This window comes from Xiphophorus maculatus, chromosome 17 (genome assembly GCF_002775205.1).
Source record: "Xiphophorus maculatus strain JP 163 A chromosome 17, X_maculatus-5.0-male, whole genome shotgun sequence".
Taxonomy (NCBI): Eukaryota; Metazoa; Chordata; class Actinopteri; order Cyprinodontiformes; family Poeciliidae; genus Xiphophorus; species Xiphophorus maculatus.
In genome coordinates, this window is record NC_036459.1 from 5,906,994 (window position 1) to 5,924,877 (window position 17,884).

The 17,884-nt window shown below is 39.0% G+C and overlaps 1 protein-coding gene across 3 annotated transcripts; it reads left to right on the forward strand.

The window, feature by feature from the left end:
* The first annotated feature begins 2,402 nt into the window (after positions 1-2,402).
* Positions 2,403-17,668, forward strand: LOC102224028 (proline-rich protein 5-like). 3 transcript variants are annotated; one of them, XM_023350459.1, is made up of 10 exons: positions 2,403-2,556; positions 4,306-4,419; positions 6,276-6,467; positions 6,796-6,876; positions 8,415-8,521; positions 10,071-10,162; positions 10,270-10,410; positions 13,879-14,023; positions 14,107-14,394; positions 15,568-17,668. In XM_023350459.1, the coding sequence occupies exons 2-10, from the start codon at positions 4,394-4,396 to the stop codon at positions 15,918-15,920; spliced, it is 1,425 nt and encodes a 474-aa protein (XP_023206227.1). In that variant the 5' UTR covers positions 2,403-2,556; positions 4,306-4,393; the 3' UTR covers positions 15,921-17,668. The 3 variants fall into 3 exon arrangements, with proteins under 3 accessions (XP_023206227.1, XP_005814905.1, XP_023206228.1); XM_005814848.2 differs by having other exon boundaries at positions 6,285-6,467; XM_023350460.1 differs by having other exon boundaries at positions 4,337-4,419.
* Positions 17,669-17,884: the final 216 nt, after the last annotated feature.

The window sequence follows — 17,884 nt, forward strand, 5'->3', positions numbered from 1 at the left end:
CATCTGATGGGTAGAGGAACACGGAACAAAATATTGTTAACAATCCAATAGAATACATTTGTGTAAGAGTTTATTTCAGAGCTGAAGCTGTTCTGACTGGGTGACCTGGATAAAACTCCTGTAGTCAGACACTGCAGGCGTTTTGACACGGAGAGCAAAGGCTCATCTCCTTTACCAAACTTATGGATATGTAGTAATAAATAGTTTTTCTTGGTATGCAAGAAAATTGTTTGTAAAACAATTTTGTCCTTTGGGTCTACGTTTAACACAGCTGAACAAATTTCAACCACTTTTAGTTCATATTCAGGCCAAAACCCTCTAGACTTTAAAGACTTTGCTCGTTAAGTTCTTGGGTTCAAAATGAGCAGTAAATCTGTGAAATGACAGCCATAAACCATATCATAAAAAGACTCTGATAATGGCAGAGCAATTCTATTTTCACGTCATAGTAAATAAATAATCATCAGTGTCAATTAGTTGTTCTTTTTGTAGTCCGGGTTAATGTTTTTTTTACTATTTATACAGCCAGGAGGTGAGGCTGTCCAAGTAGTATGTCATAGTTATTATGTCGTCTTAGGCACAGAGGTTGGTCCTGCGCTTTAATGTGGAAAATAAAATTGTCCAAACACATGTCCAGGTCATGAGAGGTTGTGAGTAGAAAATTTGCTAAAGCAAACACTGCATGAGAAACTGCCAGCACTCATTTACTCCAGACGTTTAGAGCTCGGAGATGGTTGAGATGTTGTGTGAATATGTCTGCTGTTTCTTTGTCTGAACATTGTTGTGTAGGCCAGATACTGCTGTTTATGTAACACTGAGTAATGTGCAAACTGGGTTTTCCGGGTTCTTTGGTTTTATGTGTGTGTGTGCGTGCGTGTGCATGTGCGTGTGTGTGTGTGTGTGTGTGTGTGTGTGTGTGTGTGCATGTGAGGGCTTTAAATGAACCAAGGAACTTTGGAACAGCCTGTCCTTGACCGGTCCACTTTACCGCTATATACAGGTTCCTTATTACGTCCACGAGGGGGGAAGGGAAACATTTAGCCTTTGGGTGTGTGATGCATTATTGGTAGGTGAGGAGCAGAGGTGCTGGAAACATGTTCAGCCTGAGCAGATGCAGTTTGTGGGATGTGTGACAGTGAGCTCAAGCTCTGTGGTTAATGCATTGATCTCATCTTTCCCCCCCATACTACAGCCATGCATGCATGCATGCTCAGCCATGATGCCTTCATGCAAAAGAGTGGTAGAGGACATCCAGTCTTCCTGCTTAAAAAAAACAAAACAGTTTATTCTCATAGAGCTATTTTGCCAGATTAAACACAGTAAGTTTTATCTACTAGGTGATGTTTCTGTACTTTTTCCCTTCTGTTCTCATTCACTGCAGTGGATAAAATGAAAGTTGTTTACTGGCCTCCACTTCTGAACTAAATACCAGAATCTAGGTCAGTATTTCTGTTGCTGAGGAGCAAGTTAAATATAACCTGATCCACAGAAGTTAGCCACGTTTCATTAATATCTAAGCAAGATTACATTTTCCCCTAAATGTTACACTCGTGAGTATCACAGCATTTTGTTTTCAATTTTATTTATCTGAAAGGATTGTGTAGGGTAGTTCAGGTCTATCCACAGGCCTTTAATTATTTTTTAATACCACCAATAACTGCACAATTTTAAACAAACCCTCAGGATGGACCTGTGAGACACTTTGGAGCGTTCTGAGGTGAGTTTGAGTCATTTTCCTGTCGTAAATTATGTATGTTCATTTTTTACTGAACGCGCTCAGTAAATTTCTCAAATTTAAGAGAAACATTTTAGAAAGTATCCAGTTTTGTTCATCTACAAAATTATATACAATTTAGAAAATTAGCTGCAAAGTTATAATTTTTTCCAAACTTTTAGAACTGAAATGTTTCCAAGTCAACAAGTTTCTTTTTTAGCTTTTTTCTTTTTTTTTTTTTTGCAGAGGGACACATTTCAATCGAGAAATTTCATCACAAGCGCCTTAAATACGTGCTTGTTTTGCAGTTTTTCAGTATTCTGGTGTCAAATGTGAGATTTGGAGCTGCAAACCCACAAACCTCAACTGAAACGGCGTCAAGAAGAGTGGGCTAAACATCCTCAACTACTATGTGAGATCCTGAGGAGTTATTGACGATAAATAATGAAACTCGCTGCTGCATGATGATTTTAAAACCTGGGGTGTGATTAGTTTGTTTTTACAGTTCTGTGTTTTAATTCGATTAATGACTTTTATCTTGTTGTGCGTCTGATTCTAACTCAAATAGAGACTGGACTTAATTTATACCATGTCTGCATCTCCATCTCACCCACAGGGGTAAAAAAAAAAACTCACGAGCGCACACACACGCGCGCGCCTCTCGGGTTTCTCTCTCTCTTTCATTTTTTTTTTACTTCCTCCCTGTCTTCCTCGCTCGCGGACAGTGAAAGCTGCGCTGACGGCTCGCGGTAGAGCGCGCGCGGAGATTCAGAATATTATAACGGAGCTTTTCGTCCTGGACCTTTTCACGCGCATTCAGAGGCGCTATCGAAACCCTGAAGGTAATATTTGGCTTCATTGTGCTATTTTAGCTCATTAAAGTGGGCAGAGAAGTGAGCATGGAAACATTTAGCCTAAACTTGAACTGTCAGTTTGTCACAACAGTGTAATTTGGACGTTTCCTGAGGGACATTCTCAGCACTGTGCAGATATAGTTATACATTGTGTTTAAACTCTAGTACAGCCTGCAGCTGCCTCATATAGACGCTGTCAGTCCTGAAGACTAGCACAATAGTCATTTTAAAAAGAGACACCAATGGTTTGCTGTTTTTAACAGCTGGACCACCAACTTGTGGTTTATGTCAGTAAAACAAACAACAACCTCCTGCAAGTTACAGGCATTTATTTTAGCACATGTCTGGTGCTGGGTTATAATTTCCCTGTTGGGCTGACAGCCTGTGGAATGGTGTGTGTGTGTGCGCGTGTGTGTGTGTGTGTGTGTGTGTGTGTGTGTGTGTGTGTGTGTGTGTGTGTGTGTGTGTGTGTGTGTGTGTGTGTGTGTGTGTGGTGTGTGTTGAAGCATATTATGGGTGTTCATTTTCAGCAGTGCAGTACTTTGTACAAGTACATACTCCTTCCACTTGTTCACATTTTGTCATGTTACAACCAGAGGATACAAAATGGACAAACAAAAGTTATTCACTTTGTTTCGCTGATTAAGATCTGAAAAGTGCGCTTTTCATATGTGATCAGTCCCTTGCAAATCTGGAGACCATAGAAAGGTGAAAGTGTGAAATATTTTTGCAGCAACAGATTGTCTTCTAGGATTACTTGATTCTTTTCTAGAAATCTGGATTAACTTCCCTACCAATAGTGCATGTTGCTGCCGAATCCATCTTTCTCCTAATTGAAATGTTGTGTTCAGGATAATGTGCGGTGGTTTTCCACCACTGGTAGCGTTAATCAGGGAAGCCAGCAAATTGAGGTTTGGTCTCATCTGACCAAAGCACATCATTCTGTCCCCCACATGGCTCTTGGCAAATAACAACCATGATTTCTTGTGGCTTTCTTCCTGCCACTCCTCCATAAAGGCCAGATTTATGGAGTGCACAAACAATACTTTTCAGATTTTTATTTGTGTAGAGGTTTGAAAAACATGCACTTCACTTATTATTATTTTGACCACAAATCAGATATGCCTGAGCAGCCTCCTCAGATAGCTTTCGCAAGGACCTAAGTGCTGGCATCAGGTCGAGACTGAAGAAAACACATAACAGTTTTCATATAAACAGACTCTAATCACCCTCAATCTTGACCTCAGCTTCACCAGGCAGGTTACACCCACAACACCCTTCTCTTATAAAGCCCTGAGGTCTCTACTGAAAGTTTTGCTTGCATGCTTTGCAGCCAAACATCTAAAGCCACATCTGAAACAGTAAAGCGGTTCACACGTAGTCACACAGACTTTGGGGGCCTGAGAAAAAGGGAGCCAGACATGTATGGTAAAGGGCAAAAAAGCCTCAGTTTCACCTGCCTAGATTTGTCTGAAATGTATGTGCCACTCTGTCTGTGTGACTGTGCACGAACGAACAGGGGGCACCTGAGTTTGTGGCAGGATCAAATGTCCGTCTCAATCACTTTACTGTAATTTGATTAGAATCCGGCGTGTTGTTAGCCGGTCGTGGCCGTGTGAGGGAGATCTGCACTGGAGAACCTTGCAACCTGCCATGCGCATTGTTTCTGCAGATTAGAATGAAAACAAATGTATGTATATTTTTACAACTGTGCCTTTTTTGTGACATGTCATGCAGGAGTACCTTAAGCCTGATCACTTTCCTTCAGATGCTGGATCGCTGGTTGCAGTTGCGGAGCGGTTGTTAGCCATCTGCCGGGGCTAACATGGAGCGAGAGGGCTCATTTAGGAGGTGAGACCACAAACACACTCCTCAGAAAACATTCAAATTCAGCTTCACCTCAGCTCCCGCTGTCTCTGTCCTCGTGGACGCACAAAGCTCAATAATGCACATTAATGCACATGCATTCCTGGATGACCTCATTCGTGCTTTCACTCTTCTTCTTCCTTTGTTCGGTGATTAGACTGCAGCCTTCCTGTGCAGAACAGGGGCCAAAAACTCAGATGCGTTTCGCTTCCTGCTCACATCAGAGCTTTTGTCTTTTGCAAATCCAGAAAAAGACACTTTCTCCCCTAGCTCAGATAACATGTCTAGACAGCAAGAGCAACTCCATGCTTATTTTCAGTCTTGGTATCTATTTATTCTCTGAGCTTGACAAAACCGAAGTGTGCAAAGTCATGGTAGCTGTATGCATGACTTTGTAACATCTTTTTTGAGAAGCTTTACCGAGTCTAGTCTGGGTCCAAACATGCACACGGCTCCTGTTTCCCACAGCGACCTATTTATGTGGACTAAGATCCAGGTTGTTAGACGGACCAGCAGCACACCTTCTCTCCTTTTCCTCCACATGCTTATTCATTTTCTTGTATTTTACATAGCTTTGTGTAACTTCACTATTTATTGTCACAAATGTTTCTGGGTGTGTAGCAAAAAAAAACCTTGCAGGCGTTTTTATGTAATTATTTCTAAACAGCTGAATTCATCTTTCCTGTAGCTGAGAAAAATTGCTTTAAACATATTTCAATTAGTTGAGTGGCAGTGCACAGCAACAGGTAGGGGAGGGGTTTTGCTGCATTAACTCTTCTGCATGTGGCCAGAAAAAATACAGGTCAGTTTCTCATTAAAAGAACTTGAATCTGTTGGAACCCCATAGTGGAAAACATCAGTAAGTTTAATCTGTACCCTTTAAAAATGTTGGTGCATCCTTTAAAACGCAAACCGATCCACAGCCTTTAACAACAAAACTGACTTGAGTAAAGCTGCTTGAGTCCAGCTTCTTTCTTCTCTGAGTTCTGCTCACAGATGGACAGAGAGATAGATGGAGTGAAACGTGTCACCTTTAAACTCTTCCCTCCCTCTTGGGCAGCCCTTGAACCTCAAAGGGTTGTTTTGTTCGCCTGGCACAAAAGCTCTCATGGTCACATGGCCACCGAGCTGACAGACTGGCAAAGGGACAGAGGGGTAGAGTGGGTCGGGACGAGTAGAGCTGGGAAGTTTTAAAAACTGGGAAAGGGGAGTCCGGCTCACACTTTTCAAGCTCCACTTAAGATACTCGACTTTCTCCTGTTTGCACACTCCGTACTTTCTTCTGAACGTCTTGGATAATTTTCGAAAGGTTTTGATTAATTTGTTTGGTCTGTTTGTCCTTCAAAGCGATGTCCTTTGAGTTTTAAACCAGTCCCAAAGTTACCAGTATCAACCATCCTTTAATAACTGCCAAGCTGGCTCCCAACTTTTTAATGTAGTTGACTCTTTCCTTTAAAAAATAAATAGAGCATAGTAAACTTCCTAAAGTGTTTTAATCGGTTGAACCAACAGAACTGTAAGTTTTTTCAAAAGAATTTTCTCAGCACCGTTTGATTTTTCGCAGAAAAAAACTATTAGCCTTATTACTGCTAAAGTTGGAGAGTTTGGAAATAGTCGCTAATCATTATTTCACTCAGACTGCTGGCACCTAAACAGGCACTCAGCATGATGCTACCACTACCTCGACTTCTCCAAACACAGTACTTCGCTCAACCAAATAAATCAGTCTTTGCTTCGTCACGATTTATCCCTGGTAACTGTGTCAGCTTGCAATCTAATCCGTCTATAACCGTGGTTACTCGTGTCCATAAATTTATCTGTTTTTTGTTTCCTTCCTGCTGGATCTCAAGGAGCCTCCACAGCAAACTGTGGCTGGGCACCAGCTCATCCTCCAGCCTCACTGACCTCTCGCAGGCAAAAAGTTCACCAGGAGGTGGGGAGAAAGGAGGGACAGCTGGGGGGCCGTCAGAGGAGTGTGGGAGGAACAAAGAGACTCAGCAGAGGAGGGCCGGTGCCAACGCCACCTGGAACAGGTCAGCGCATTAGATATTCATCATGTTTACTCTGTTACTTCGACATGTGTGAAGCTCTATTTGCAGAGAGAGAGAGAAAAGGCAAGTATAGACAACTAAGCAACATGTAAAAATATTCCATGCCTTGTTTTTGTTATTATTTGGGACACAATTTTGTTCTCCAACGTATACCGAGAATTGTTGGACCTCAACCTCTAACCTCAAAAGTTCATGATGTTGGAAACTTTTCAGCCAGGCGTGATTTTTCTCAGCAACAGTTTGATGACACTTGAATGGCCTTCAGCTTGTGGCAATTGGTCTAAATATTTTTTTTACTTGCTGTCTTCAGCATCCACAATGCAGTGGTCTCGGTTTTCCAGAGGAAAGACCTGGGAGAAAATGAGCTCTACACCCTGAATGAAGGCGTCAGGTATAGCCCTCTATCGCAAGCATGCTGCGCTTCTTTAATTGTGGCAGATTTTTATTTAACATACATTTACTGAATTACATTGGTGTTGCCCTCAACTCTTTATTCAGACATTTGCACATTCATGATAACAGTAGTTGCTCCCACTGAAAAAGAAACACCTTATGATTATTTGATCCGATGGGAACAGACAGGTTAAGGTTACACAGGGGTCACTGCTGTTTACTTTCAGTGTACCTGAGGGCTGCTTACATAGTTTTGTCAAAACTGTGTCATGTAAATATTAAAGCACACAAACAGGTTTTCTCTGACAGCAGTAACATACAGGTACGCACAATAGTCAGAGCAACGTCTGTTCTTCTTGGAAACAGCTTAGAATCAGCTTTTTATAAGATTAGAAACTTTAATGTATTTTTTATGTTATTGATCAATAGAGAGTAGTACATAATTGTGAATTAGAAGGAAAGTGACACAATCCTTACTATTTGTATATCCCTAAATAAAATCCAGTGCCACTATTTGCCTGTATGTGTCAAATAATTTGTAAATAGATTGTAGTTTAATTCATTATTAGTGCAGCTGTTTTGTGAAGGCCCAATGGAAACCGGCAAGTTAAACATGTTTATAGCAATTACAGCTTTAACATTTGACCTCTTTTCATGGTACCTTTTTATCCCAGTAGAGGAGGGGCTTCACAGTTGGTATCATCACAAAAAGGTCCTGAGTTCAGATCCCAGCCGGTGGTTTTTCTGAATGGAGTTTGCATGTTCTCCCTGGGGACATGTGGGTTTTCTCTGTGAACTCTGGAATCCTCCCACAGTCCAAAAGCATGGCTTGGTGTTGATGGATATTTCAACTGTGGCTGGATGTTTAAAAATGAGACGGTTGAATATAAGCTTCCAGTATATTTTTTCTACTCCGTTACATAACTCAATGACCACTTTTTTTTTAAATAAATATTTACAGTTCTGTTAACAAATCACCTTGAGCACATCATCCTGATTGGCAATAATGTTGTTGGTGCCGTCAGAAAATCTGGTCAGTCAGAAGACATGTGTCTGCCACACTTTTCAGATTTTGATTTATAAAAATATTTGAAAACCATAGATATTGGTCATATTTGTTGAAGCAAAAATACATCAAACTGGTGGTTTTAAGATGAGAAAATACAAAGATGTCCATGGGTTATGAATGCTTTTGTAAGGCTTTAAAACATGGCCGTAACTATGCCATATGACAGTTTCAATAAAGATTTTATAGTCGCCAGATATGCTGTGTTTGAACAGTGATTTCACATGTGAGCAGTTTAGCCACCATATTTATCTCTCTGAGCCCATGTTCTCCATTTGTCAGGGACTTTTGGGATAGCGCTTTAGCTGCTGAACACAAAGTGGACGTCTCTCCTAATTTCCTGAGACTGTTGTTGTTTAAACATAGCAGTTTGCTTTTCCATCTGGTTTGTTTTTAAAATAAGAACCAACCAGTGATGATGTGTGTGTCACTTCATGCTTCATAAGCCCTTGTGTATCTGCGTTTTATAGGCAGCTCCTGAAGACTGAGCTGGGCTCCTTCTTCACAGAGTACCTGCAGAATCAGCTCCTCACCAAAGGCATGGTCATACTGAGGGACAAGATTCGCTTCTATGAAGGTGCAAACCACTTCTAGTTGAACATAATGATGTATCTATTACAACTATAGACCAAATTTCTATCTTCTGAAAACTTCAAGCACTTGCATTGCAGTTAGTAGAGTTCAGCGACGGGCATCACGGAACGGATAGATGTCATATCGTCACTTTCACCTTTTGATTGGCGAGTTACGACATTTACAGATGGTGAGGTTGAATTTAAAAAAACACACAAAAAATAGACTTTTAGAATTTGACACATTCTTAGAATCATTTGTTTGTTGAAAATAGTCACTAAAGACTCATTTTTTAGAGCTTAAAAAGAAAAGCTTCAAGAAAGGGTGAACTTCAGCTTGAACACCATTTTTACACTCGTTCAAAAAGCTTTGCGAATGTAATTGGGACATTTTTAGTTAGCCGTCACACCTTTCTTCGATGACTGAAGTTGTTTTAGTGTTTTATTGGCTCAAAAGCCTTGTTCTATTGGCAGATTGTTTTACTTAGAACTTATACTTCATCAATACTAAGGAATAATTTATGAAAGTTTGCACCTCAACAAATGTGATTGGGAAATCAAATTTATTTGGGTGCAAGACCCGCTTTAAAACCTTTAAAGCAAAGGTTTATTATTTTCTTTTAATTAATAAAGCTGTCAAGATTTTGATCATTTGCATAACTTCTGGAGAACAACAGTACAAATACCTATAAAACAGAAAGTCTCTGCCTGAAAGTTTTTTGGAAGTGTTGTCTCCATCGTAAGACATCTGTGTCTTCTTGCTTTGATTAACAATATTCACCGTAGCCCTGATTCATTTCAGGGAAACTCCAAGATCAGTGTTTTATCTTGTTTGGTCTCAGATAAGGACTGGCAGGGAAAAATAATTATTGACTACAATGCCAGATGCTGAGTTTACCTCATGAGTTAAACATTAGTTTGAACTGGGAGTGTATGGCTTTATCTCTCCTTGGTGAATTTTAATGAAGGACATTTCCCGACACAAACACAGAGTTACTTCAAAGACTTTGAAAAGACAGGAGCAACATAAAACAAAAGGCCTTTGTTCCTTTTGTTTCTGGATAATATGCAGAGTAAATTTGAAGCAGTTTGAAACTGACAGAAATCTCACACTCGGAAGAGACCGGCTGTGACTTTCAGCACTGTTGTCACAGAAACATAGGCAGGAAATGATCCTTTTACGTCAGTACCACATCTAGATGGTGAGAAATTTAGGATAAGTCAAACCACAGAAACATACAGACCTTTTGTTCTGACTAGACCTAAAGTGCCCGAAAGTAAAATTATGTACGTAGGAGTGGGAGGTACAGTGTCTTGCAAATATGTTCATATCTTTTGAATTTTTCTGCACTTAGTCACTTTGAAACCACAATATTCTGTGTTTTTGGGGGGGATTTTATGTGATAGAGCAGCACAATGTAGCACACAATCTCAAAGTAGATAATGTAGTGTGCATGCAGAAAGCAGAAAATAATAAAAACTTAGCATGCAAAAATAATTTCACTTTCTTACTTTGATGCGTAACTTACATTGTTGCACGTTTATTACCTTAAGGTCAGAAGCTGTTGGACTCTTTGGCAGACACGTGGGATTTCTTCTTCTGTGATGTTCTGTCCATACTGCAGGCCATCTTCTACCCTGTGCAGGTATGCAAATTCTCACACATGCACATGCCCCCTTCTAATGACAGCCTTACTGTTGTAAAAGTTTCTTTTTTTTTTTAATTATTATTATTTTTTGCTTGTTTGAATAGGGAAAGGAGCCTTCAGTGCGTCAACTTGCTCTCCTCCACTTCAGGAACATCATCACCCTCAACCTGAAACTGGATGAGGCATTGTCTCGACCTCGAGCCAGAGTTCCCCCCTCCATCATTCAAATGCTGATGATACTACAGGTTTCTTCTTTCCTTGTCTCTTCCACCCCTGCGAAACCTTATTTTAAAATAAGTTTCAGCCGTGCGAGAAGGAGAAGAGGACTAAATAATATTTTTGAGAAGAAGAGCAGAAGTTAGAGCAGTGGTTCCCAAAGATTTTCTGGGCCCCCCTATGAATTACAATAAAATCCCCTCCAAAAAAGGAAAAAAATAAACTGAGCACACACATCGTTCAACCAGACATAAACCTATACGCATATTTTGTTTTCAAATTCCACTGAAGTTTATTTCACACTTCAAGTTGCAGCAAAACACACTACAAACCATCTGTCCAGTGAAACACTTTTGTGTAACTGGTTGTTTTTTTTTTTTCATTCATCCATACCGCTTTCTGTGCCCCCCACACTTTGGGAACCACTGGGTTAGAGGATGAGGGAGAGTTTTTGTTTTTTTTCTTTCAAAGAGATCTCAGAGGAAGTAATCTCAGTGTGAACACGGAGTAGAGTTGTCTTCCCATGACCATTTAGTCCCCTCTGCACCCTCCCTGCAGGGAATTATCCATGTTTACACTAAAGCAATGACAACTTCACAAAACCAGAACAACTGTCAGCATAAGCCTTAGCTTTTCTGACCTTTGCTTCATATGTACAATATAGAAAAAACATTAAATGAGCTTTGCCCCAAAAGCAGATGAAGCTGCATAATTAAATCATATGTGCAGTAAACATTTTGGAAACATTTCTATGGTTAAATGTTACAATTTAAGCCAATTTTACAGGTTCCTTTTATGGTGTCACAAGTGGCTTACTCGACACTGTAGTTGAGTTAAATTTGTGGTTTTTCATTGTGGTTTTGCACCATTAAAGTGCTCTACAAATTTAAGTAGAAGTTCCTCAAACTATTAACTGAATTTAATCTATCTAGTCCTTAGAGGACTGACGCTGGTGTTCATTGATGAACAATAAGAGACTCGGGAACAACAAGAATTTAAAGGCCTGTCTCAGATCTCCCATTACTGAGGACTGATGAGACAAAAGTGTATCTCTGTGGAAGGTGTGTGTCCTGTTGCATCTGCTGTTAAAGTAGCTCTGCATTTCAGGAAAAGAGCGTTGTGCCTAGTCGAGCAGGGTGGTGGTACTCTGGAGGCAGCTTGCTGAGTAAGGACAACCGTTTGGAACTGAAGCAACTCAACTGAAAACTGCTTCAGAAGTATTTTTATTGGGAATTTTTTTTCCACTTCGGGAGGCAATTCTTCATAAAGTTTTACGCATTTGTTTTCACATTAGAGTTTATAAAGCTATCATTTTACACTCTTAGGTAACGTTTACAAATACTATATAAAAATCTTTTTTTTTTTAACTTACTGAGCCTTTATTCTAAAAACTGAACTACTTGCCCATTCTGTTTTAAGCCTTGAGGGAAACCACCACCCCCTTTGACTGAACTGCTCATTGTCATGCAATGACCAGTACAACTTGTGTTGCATGTTAAAAGATTTGTAACACTGCAACACAGAAGATGGCAGAAAACTGTTGTTTCTCAGAATAAAGCTAGAAAAGACTAAAGGAAAAGTGAGCTTTGGTGTAAAATGCATAGGAGAATTTTCAGTGTTGGTGAAAAATCAGGAAGGCTTTAAAAGAAATACATTTCTTCAACAAAATTGTAAAGAGTTCCTTTGTTTTTCATCAGGTAAAATGCGAACTGGATATTATATTTTAGCTTAAAGCTAATGCTAACTATGTGGTTAGTTTGCTGTTAAAATGGTTAAATTTATAGGTTGTAGCTGATATTTTTCTTCTGGCTGTTTGTATTATAACACAGTCTGGTTTGATGGTGTTTCTTCAGCAGAAGTGGAGTTTACTTTATCTAGTGACTGTTCTCTGATAAGTCAATGTCTGAATTGGTTCAGGCATTTATTAGTGCGTCTCCAGTTGTTCTGGGGACTTTAAAGACGTTTGTTACGGCTTCCTTCCTCTGCCAAGAACTTTTAAAATGTCTTCTTAAGTATAAATAGATTTGGCCTGATGTTTTCTGAAGTGGTTATACAAAAGTCACTTTCATTAATGTTCTGCTACTCTGTGAAAATTGTAACTTTTTTCTTCATTTTGTCAGCTTTGAGTATTACGACGTTAAGTCTTACCATTGTGAAATAGTAGTAAGTGTTAAAGTTAAACAAAAAGGTCAGCCCCTGAGGAGGTAATAAATAATTTCCCCCCTTGGTTACGTTAATAATTTTGGTTTTTAAGTTACCGTTTTGTGTTCAACGTTGCATTTCCTGCCAAGTTCTTCTTTGAGGATCATTTAGCTGTGGTGGGTTCAACTAATTGGCAACTAACCATGTTTGAGTATTAAATATCTCCTGTGTTCTCTGTGCATGTATGAGTGTCTGTATCCCTTTGTGTTTGGGTTAACATGTAGTGACTCATTGACCCAAATCTGCTTCTTCTACATTCACACACAGAGGTCACAGGCATCCAGGCAGAACGGTAGACACACATAGAAAGTAGCGTGTATTTTTGCTTAATCCCTTTTTGCTTTACTGTAAAACCAAGGGACGGAAGAAAGGAAGGAAAAGGAGCAAAATGTTTAGGTCTAATTGTCTTTGCTTCTCCTTGTTCACATCTGATGGTAATTTTCTTTTTATTTTTTAAAACCACATGACGCCAGTTCACTGACGTGTGCTCTACTCATGTGGTTTTGATCTTTGTGGTTTTCAAGCAGCAGCTCAGTGATTCAGAGTATAGAAACTTGATTGATTTTCTCAGGGAGTTCAGTTCTGCAGCGGCAGCCTGGTTTAAATGTGAGAATTTTTGTCCCATTCCTTCAATGGTTTTTATGATTATTGTTGAAATCAGCAACAGAATCAACTTTACATTATTGCTTAACTTTTTGGCCAAGCTTCTAAGTCCCGCAAAATAAATTTGTTTGCTTGTTTTATTCTTTCATTGAGCCAAACATCCCAGAGGTTGCAGTTTCCAGTTAAATCGTAGTGTCTACTTTTCTCCATAAGAGGGCACTATACTACTTGAAGTACATTTATTATGAATAAAAATAAAACCATTAGTCATATTTTATCTGGTGCATTAATCTTTATCTTTGGTGTTGAAGTTATATGTTGCTTTTTTTAAAAAAATAAAAAATGTCTCTATGATTATGATTACTGCTAATGCTTTTGTTTTTACCATGATTGATATTGGCTAAACCAAATCAAAAATATTAAATTCTGTCAAGGCTTCAGTCGTGATTTTTTTTTTTGCAGGTTTTGTTATAATCATATTAATAAACTTTGTTTAGAAAGGGACAATGTACAGCTCAGACATAAATGTCATGCTTTAAACTAAGACCCAAAAGACATTTCTGATGCTTTTATTCTTTTAAGAAGATTGCGCGACCCCCCAGGAAGTCACATTTCTGCCTTTATTCTTTTACCTCAAAATGTTTTATTGCTTTGTACATTTTCTGACTTGGCTTTGTGTGTCTTTGACCCAGGGAGTCCATGAATCCAAAGGTGTAACAGACGACTACCTTCGTCTGGAGTCTCTCATCCAGAAGGTAGTCTCTCCATATCTGGGGACTCATGGTTTATACTCCAGAGACGAATCCTCCAATTTGCACTGCTCATCCTGCTTGTTAGGTATTTTTGTGTTTTTCTGCTCTTTTCCACGGCGCTATATATTCTGTAATACAAAATGTCTTCATTTTCCTCATTCACTGTAGAAAAGAAGTTGCAGTACTCAAGGGCTCCCAAAACACACAGCTTTCCCACTATGAAGAATCCAGTGGTCCGCTCTAAGAGCTACAACGTTCCCATGCTGACTCCTGTTGTTGAGTATGACATAGACTCATCCTCAGGTGGCAGCACGGGCATCAGACGCCACTCCGTCTGTGAGATGTCATCTTGCATGGAGGAGAGCAGCTCAATGAATAAATGCGCTGCCAGGATGACTGATGACACCAGCGTTTCAAACTCCTCCACAGCGTCAACCACCTCTGCTGCACTGACAGGTAAACCAAACAGAAGTTGCCTATTTTTTCTTTATTGTGCTTCCCAGAAGCAATCACACCCCTTCAACCTACCAACACTTTGTCATGTAAAAACCACAAACTCCAATGTGCTTAATTGGGATATTATGTTATGTTACTTTGTAGAGCCAACTGTTGCTGCAATTACACCTGGAACTGTTTTGGAGTAGATTTCGAGATCTAGAGGCTTAATGAAACTCAGTGTTTTGCAATTCTCTGGAAGTTTGTTCCAGGTTAGAGGAGAATAAAAACTGAATGCTGCTTCACCATGTTTGGTTTTGAGTGGGAATGCTGAGAAGACTAGAACCAGAGGCTGAGAGGTCTGTAAGGTTAATACAATGCCAACAGATCTCTAATACATTTTGGTGCCAGCCCATTCAGGGATTTTTATACTATCAAAAATATTTTAACGTCTGTTATCTGAGCTACAGGGAGCCAGTGGTAGGACTTAATGTGCTCTATTTTCCCATGCTTAGTGAGAACACAAGCAGCTGTCTGAGTGACTTTTTAAGCAGACCTGTAAAGACACTACTGCAGTAATCAGTTTGAATAAAGATAAACACATGGATGAGTTTCTATGTTCCAAGATCTTGTTGGGACATTAGTCCTTTAATCTGGGAAATGTTCTTCAGGTGATAACCTTTTAAATTGTTTTTATGTGTGTCTGATGGTTCAGTTCTGAGTCCATTACTACATCCAGATTTTGGGCCCGATTGCTAGTTTCCAGCTGTTTTATGACCTGACTGCTGGACATTTTACAGCAGATGTATGCCTGAACAGTGTTGCGTTCTCTATTTTTCATTAAATTTCTCTGACATGCCTCTGGGTCCTTCACTCAATAGCTGCATTTGATTAAATTATTCTCATTTTGGGTTTTGAGTGAATAGGTTGTGGATTTTTTTCAGGAGTGTCAGAGTAAAGGGAGCGCAATGCAAATGCTTGCCTAACATTTTGGATTTTAGCTGTGAAAGTAGTTGAAAATCATGTACCGTTTACCTTCCATTGTTATGCTACTGTGTGTTGTACTTTCATATATTTTGGAAAGACTTCAATGGGTGTCAATATCTTTATGAAGCACCTATCATTAAGGTTTCTCTTTCAGCAAAAACAGAAAATCATCTGCTTATAACATAATCTCTATAACTGTTTGTTCAGACACTTTAACATCCAGTCAAGACCTCCAGCTCCGAGACAATGACAGCCCCTCCATGCTCCACCCTCTCAAACCACAGCAGCCCTCTCCCAGCATCCTCCCTGATCCGTCTCCAGCTGAGGACGCTCATTGTACTGACTCACTGGAGTTTGACTCTCCATCATCCTCCAAGGTTCTTGCACAAGACACGAGTTCTGATCCCAGTCCGGCGTCCAGCATAGAGATGACGGCGGACCACAACACGGAGTCTCTGGACTCAGAGCTGGAACCAGACGGGATCTTTCTGGACTTCTCGCAACACTGCTCAGGGGACGCAACGCACAGCAGAGACAGTGACAGGCAGAGTGTCGCCTGACACACACACAGGCGCACACAGTTCATTATTTAAAGCGTTAACACTGCTGAGCCGTGAGAGATTTTCCTTGCACTATGTGATCAGTAGTTTTCTAAAGACTCTACATTATACAGATCTTTTCAAGCTGAAGTATTTTTCTATGTTGAATCACTAAATATGTGAGGCATTTTTGTCCCTAATGTGATATTATCTTGTTTTATTATATTTGAAATCTGGGTAAAACAAACAAGTAATTATAAAATTAAAACTTTACATTTATTTTTTAAGCACAAACCTCAAACTATTTTGATAATTGTTTGTAATTTTCTGTGTTTTCAAATGTTAAACTATTACATCACCACTGTGCCTTTGGCTGGATTAACTTTGTAGATCTGTTCAAAAACTACAGTCTTTTGCGTATGATCTGTGAAGAATTTTAATGTCTAATGGTTTTCTGTAACTGTCATGTTTCCATAATGTTAGCATCTCTATCAAAGTGTCAATTTAGTCCAGTAAAGTGAATGTCACTGCAAATTTGTGAACCTGTGAAATCAAATTTTAGCAAGTTGGCTCTTATTTGAAGATATTGCTGCAATCCATTTACGTCAGAAGTTGGAAATTGGAGCTGCGTTCCACATCACACCCGGGGATACATAGTTGGAGAGCTTAGGATTTCAACATAGCAGCACCAAAGTAGCCATATCTCTTACGAACATAGTTTTAGGGTTTACTTTCCATAAGTAATACACCCTAACTGCAGACAATCACCGTTTCTCCCACTTTCAGAGCGATGAGTCCAACTTTAGATTTTTCTGACTGCGAAGTCGGAATTTTCACATTATGACTAAAAGTGGAAATTCTCCATATGACTGTAAAAAATTGTTTGTAGCACTGATGAACTAAATTTAACTATATTTAAGTTCATAAATCAGTTTCCTGGGTCTTTAACAAAATTTCAAAAACATTTAATTCAACTTATTATGCTTAAACCTGTTTGAAAGGAAGAAAAGGGCTCCTTTTATCATAAGATACTGTACTTCTGTTTGGTTTTAGAATAAATCACAGCAATTAAACTGCTTTAAACAACCTGCATGTTAATGGCTTTATCTCTATACTAAGTCTCAGTTCTCCATTCAGCACACAGACTAGGAAATTTCATTGGAATTGAAATTGGTACAAGTCTAATGTATGCGATTGATTCCACTTTGTGTTGGTTCACAGCAAATCACCCACTACTTCCAGAATCAGTTGTAGTATCACACATGAATATTCACTTGGATCCCCTCTGTATCATTCTACATACATCATCAAACACATTATGCAATTTCATTTCTACACAAATGACACCTAAATAAAACTGAAAGAAACTAACTAATTCCAATGTTTTGAAAAGCCATGGAGTGATTTTTGACCCGAAGCTTTCCTTCAATTTGCACCTTCTTTGAGTTGCTGGAACGATCATCTGTGCAAAACTGCAAAAATAAAAATAAAAAATTACACGTACATCCAATATGGAAGCCATGCATCTAGTTCAATCTGAATTTAAAGTTGTTTGGTGACTAAACAGTAAAGCAGTTCTTGTTTTTTTCTTATTGATTGGCTTTCAATTGGTAGGAAAGAGAATATTGATTAGTAAAATTTGAAAATTAAATGGTTTTATGTCTAATCATAAGATAAAGGATGTAAATATAAACGTATACCCACTGCATTAATTATGTACTGAAAGATTTATCCTTTTGAAAATAAAAGAAAAAAAATTCACAAAATAATATAGTTTTCCATGTTCATGTTTCTGTCTTCCATACTTTTTGTTCTGGACAAAAATGAAAGCAAGTTTCAAGCTTTTTCAGATTCTGTAACATGAACTCACAAATAAATTATCTACTAGAAATGATTGCACTTGTCTTAGAAGTTTCTAGTTTCAAGAAAAATTTACTTATATTTTAACCATGAATTTCATTTTATTGGGTCCTTATTGTCTCTAT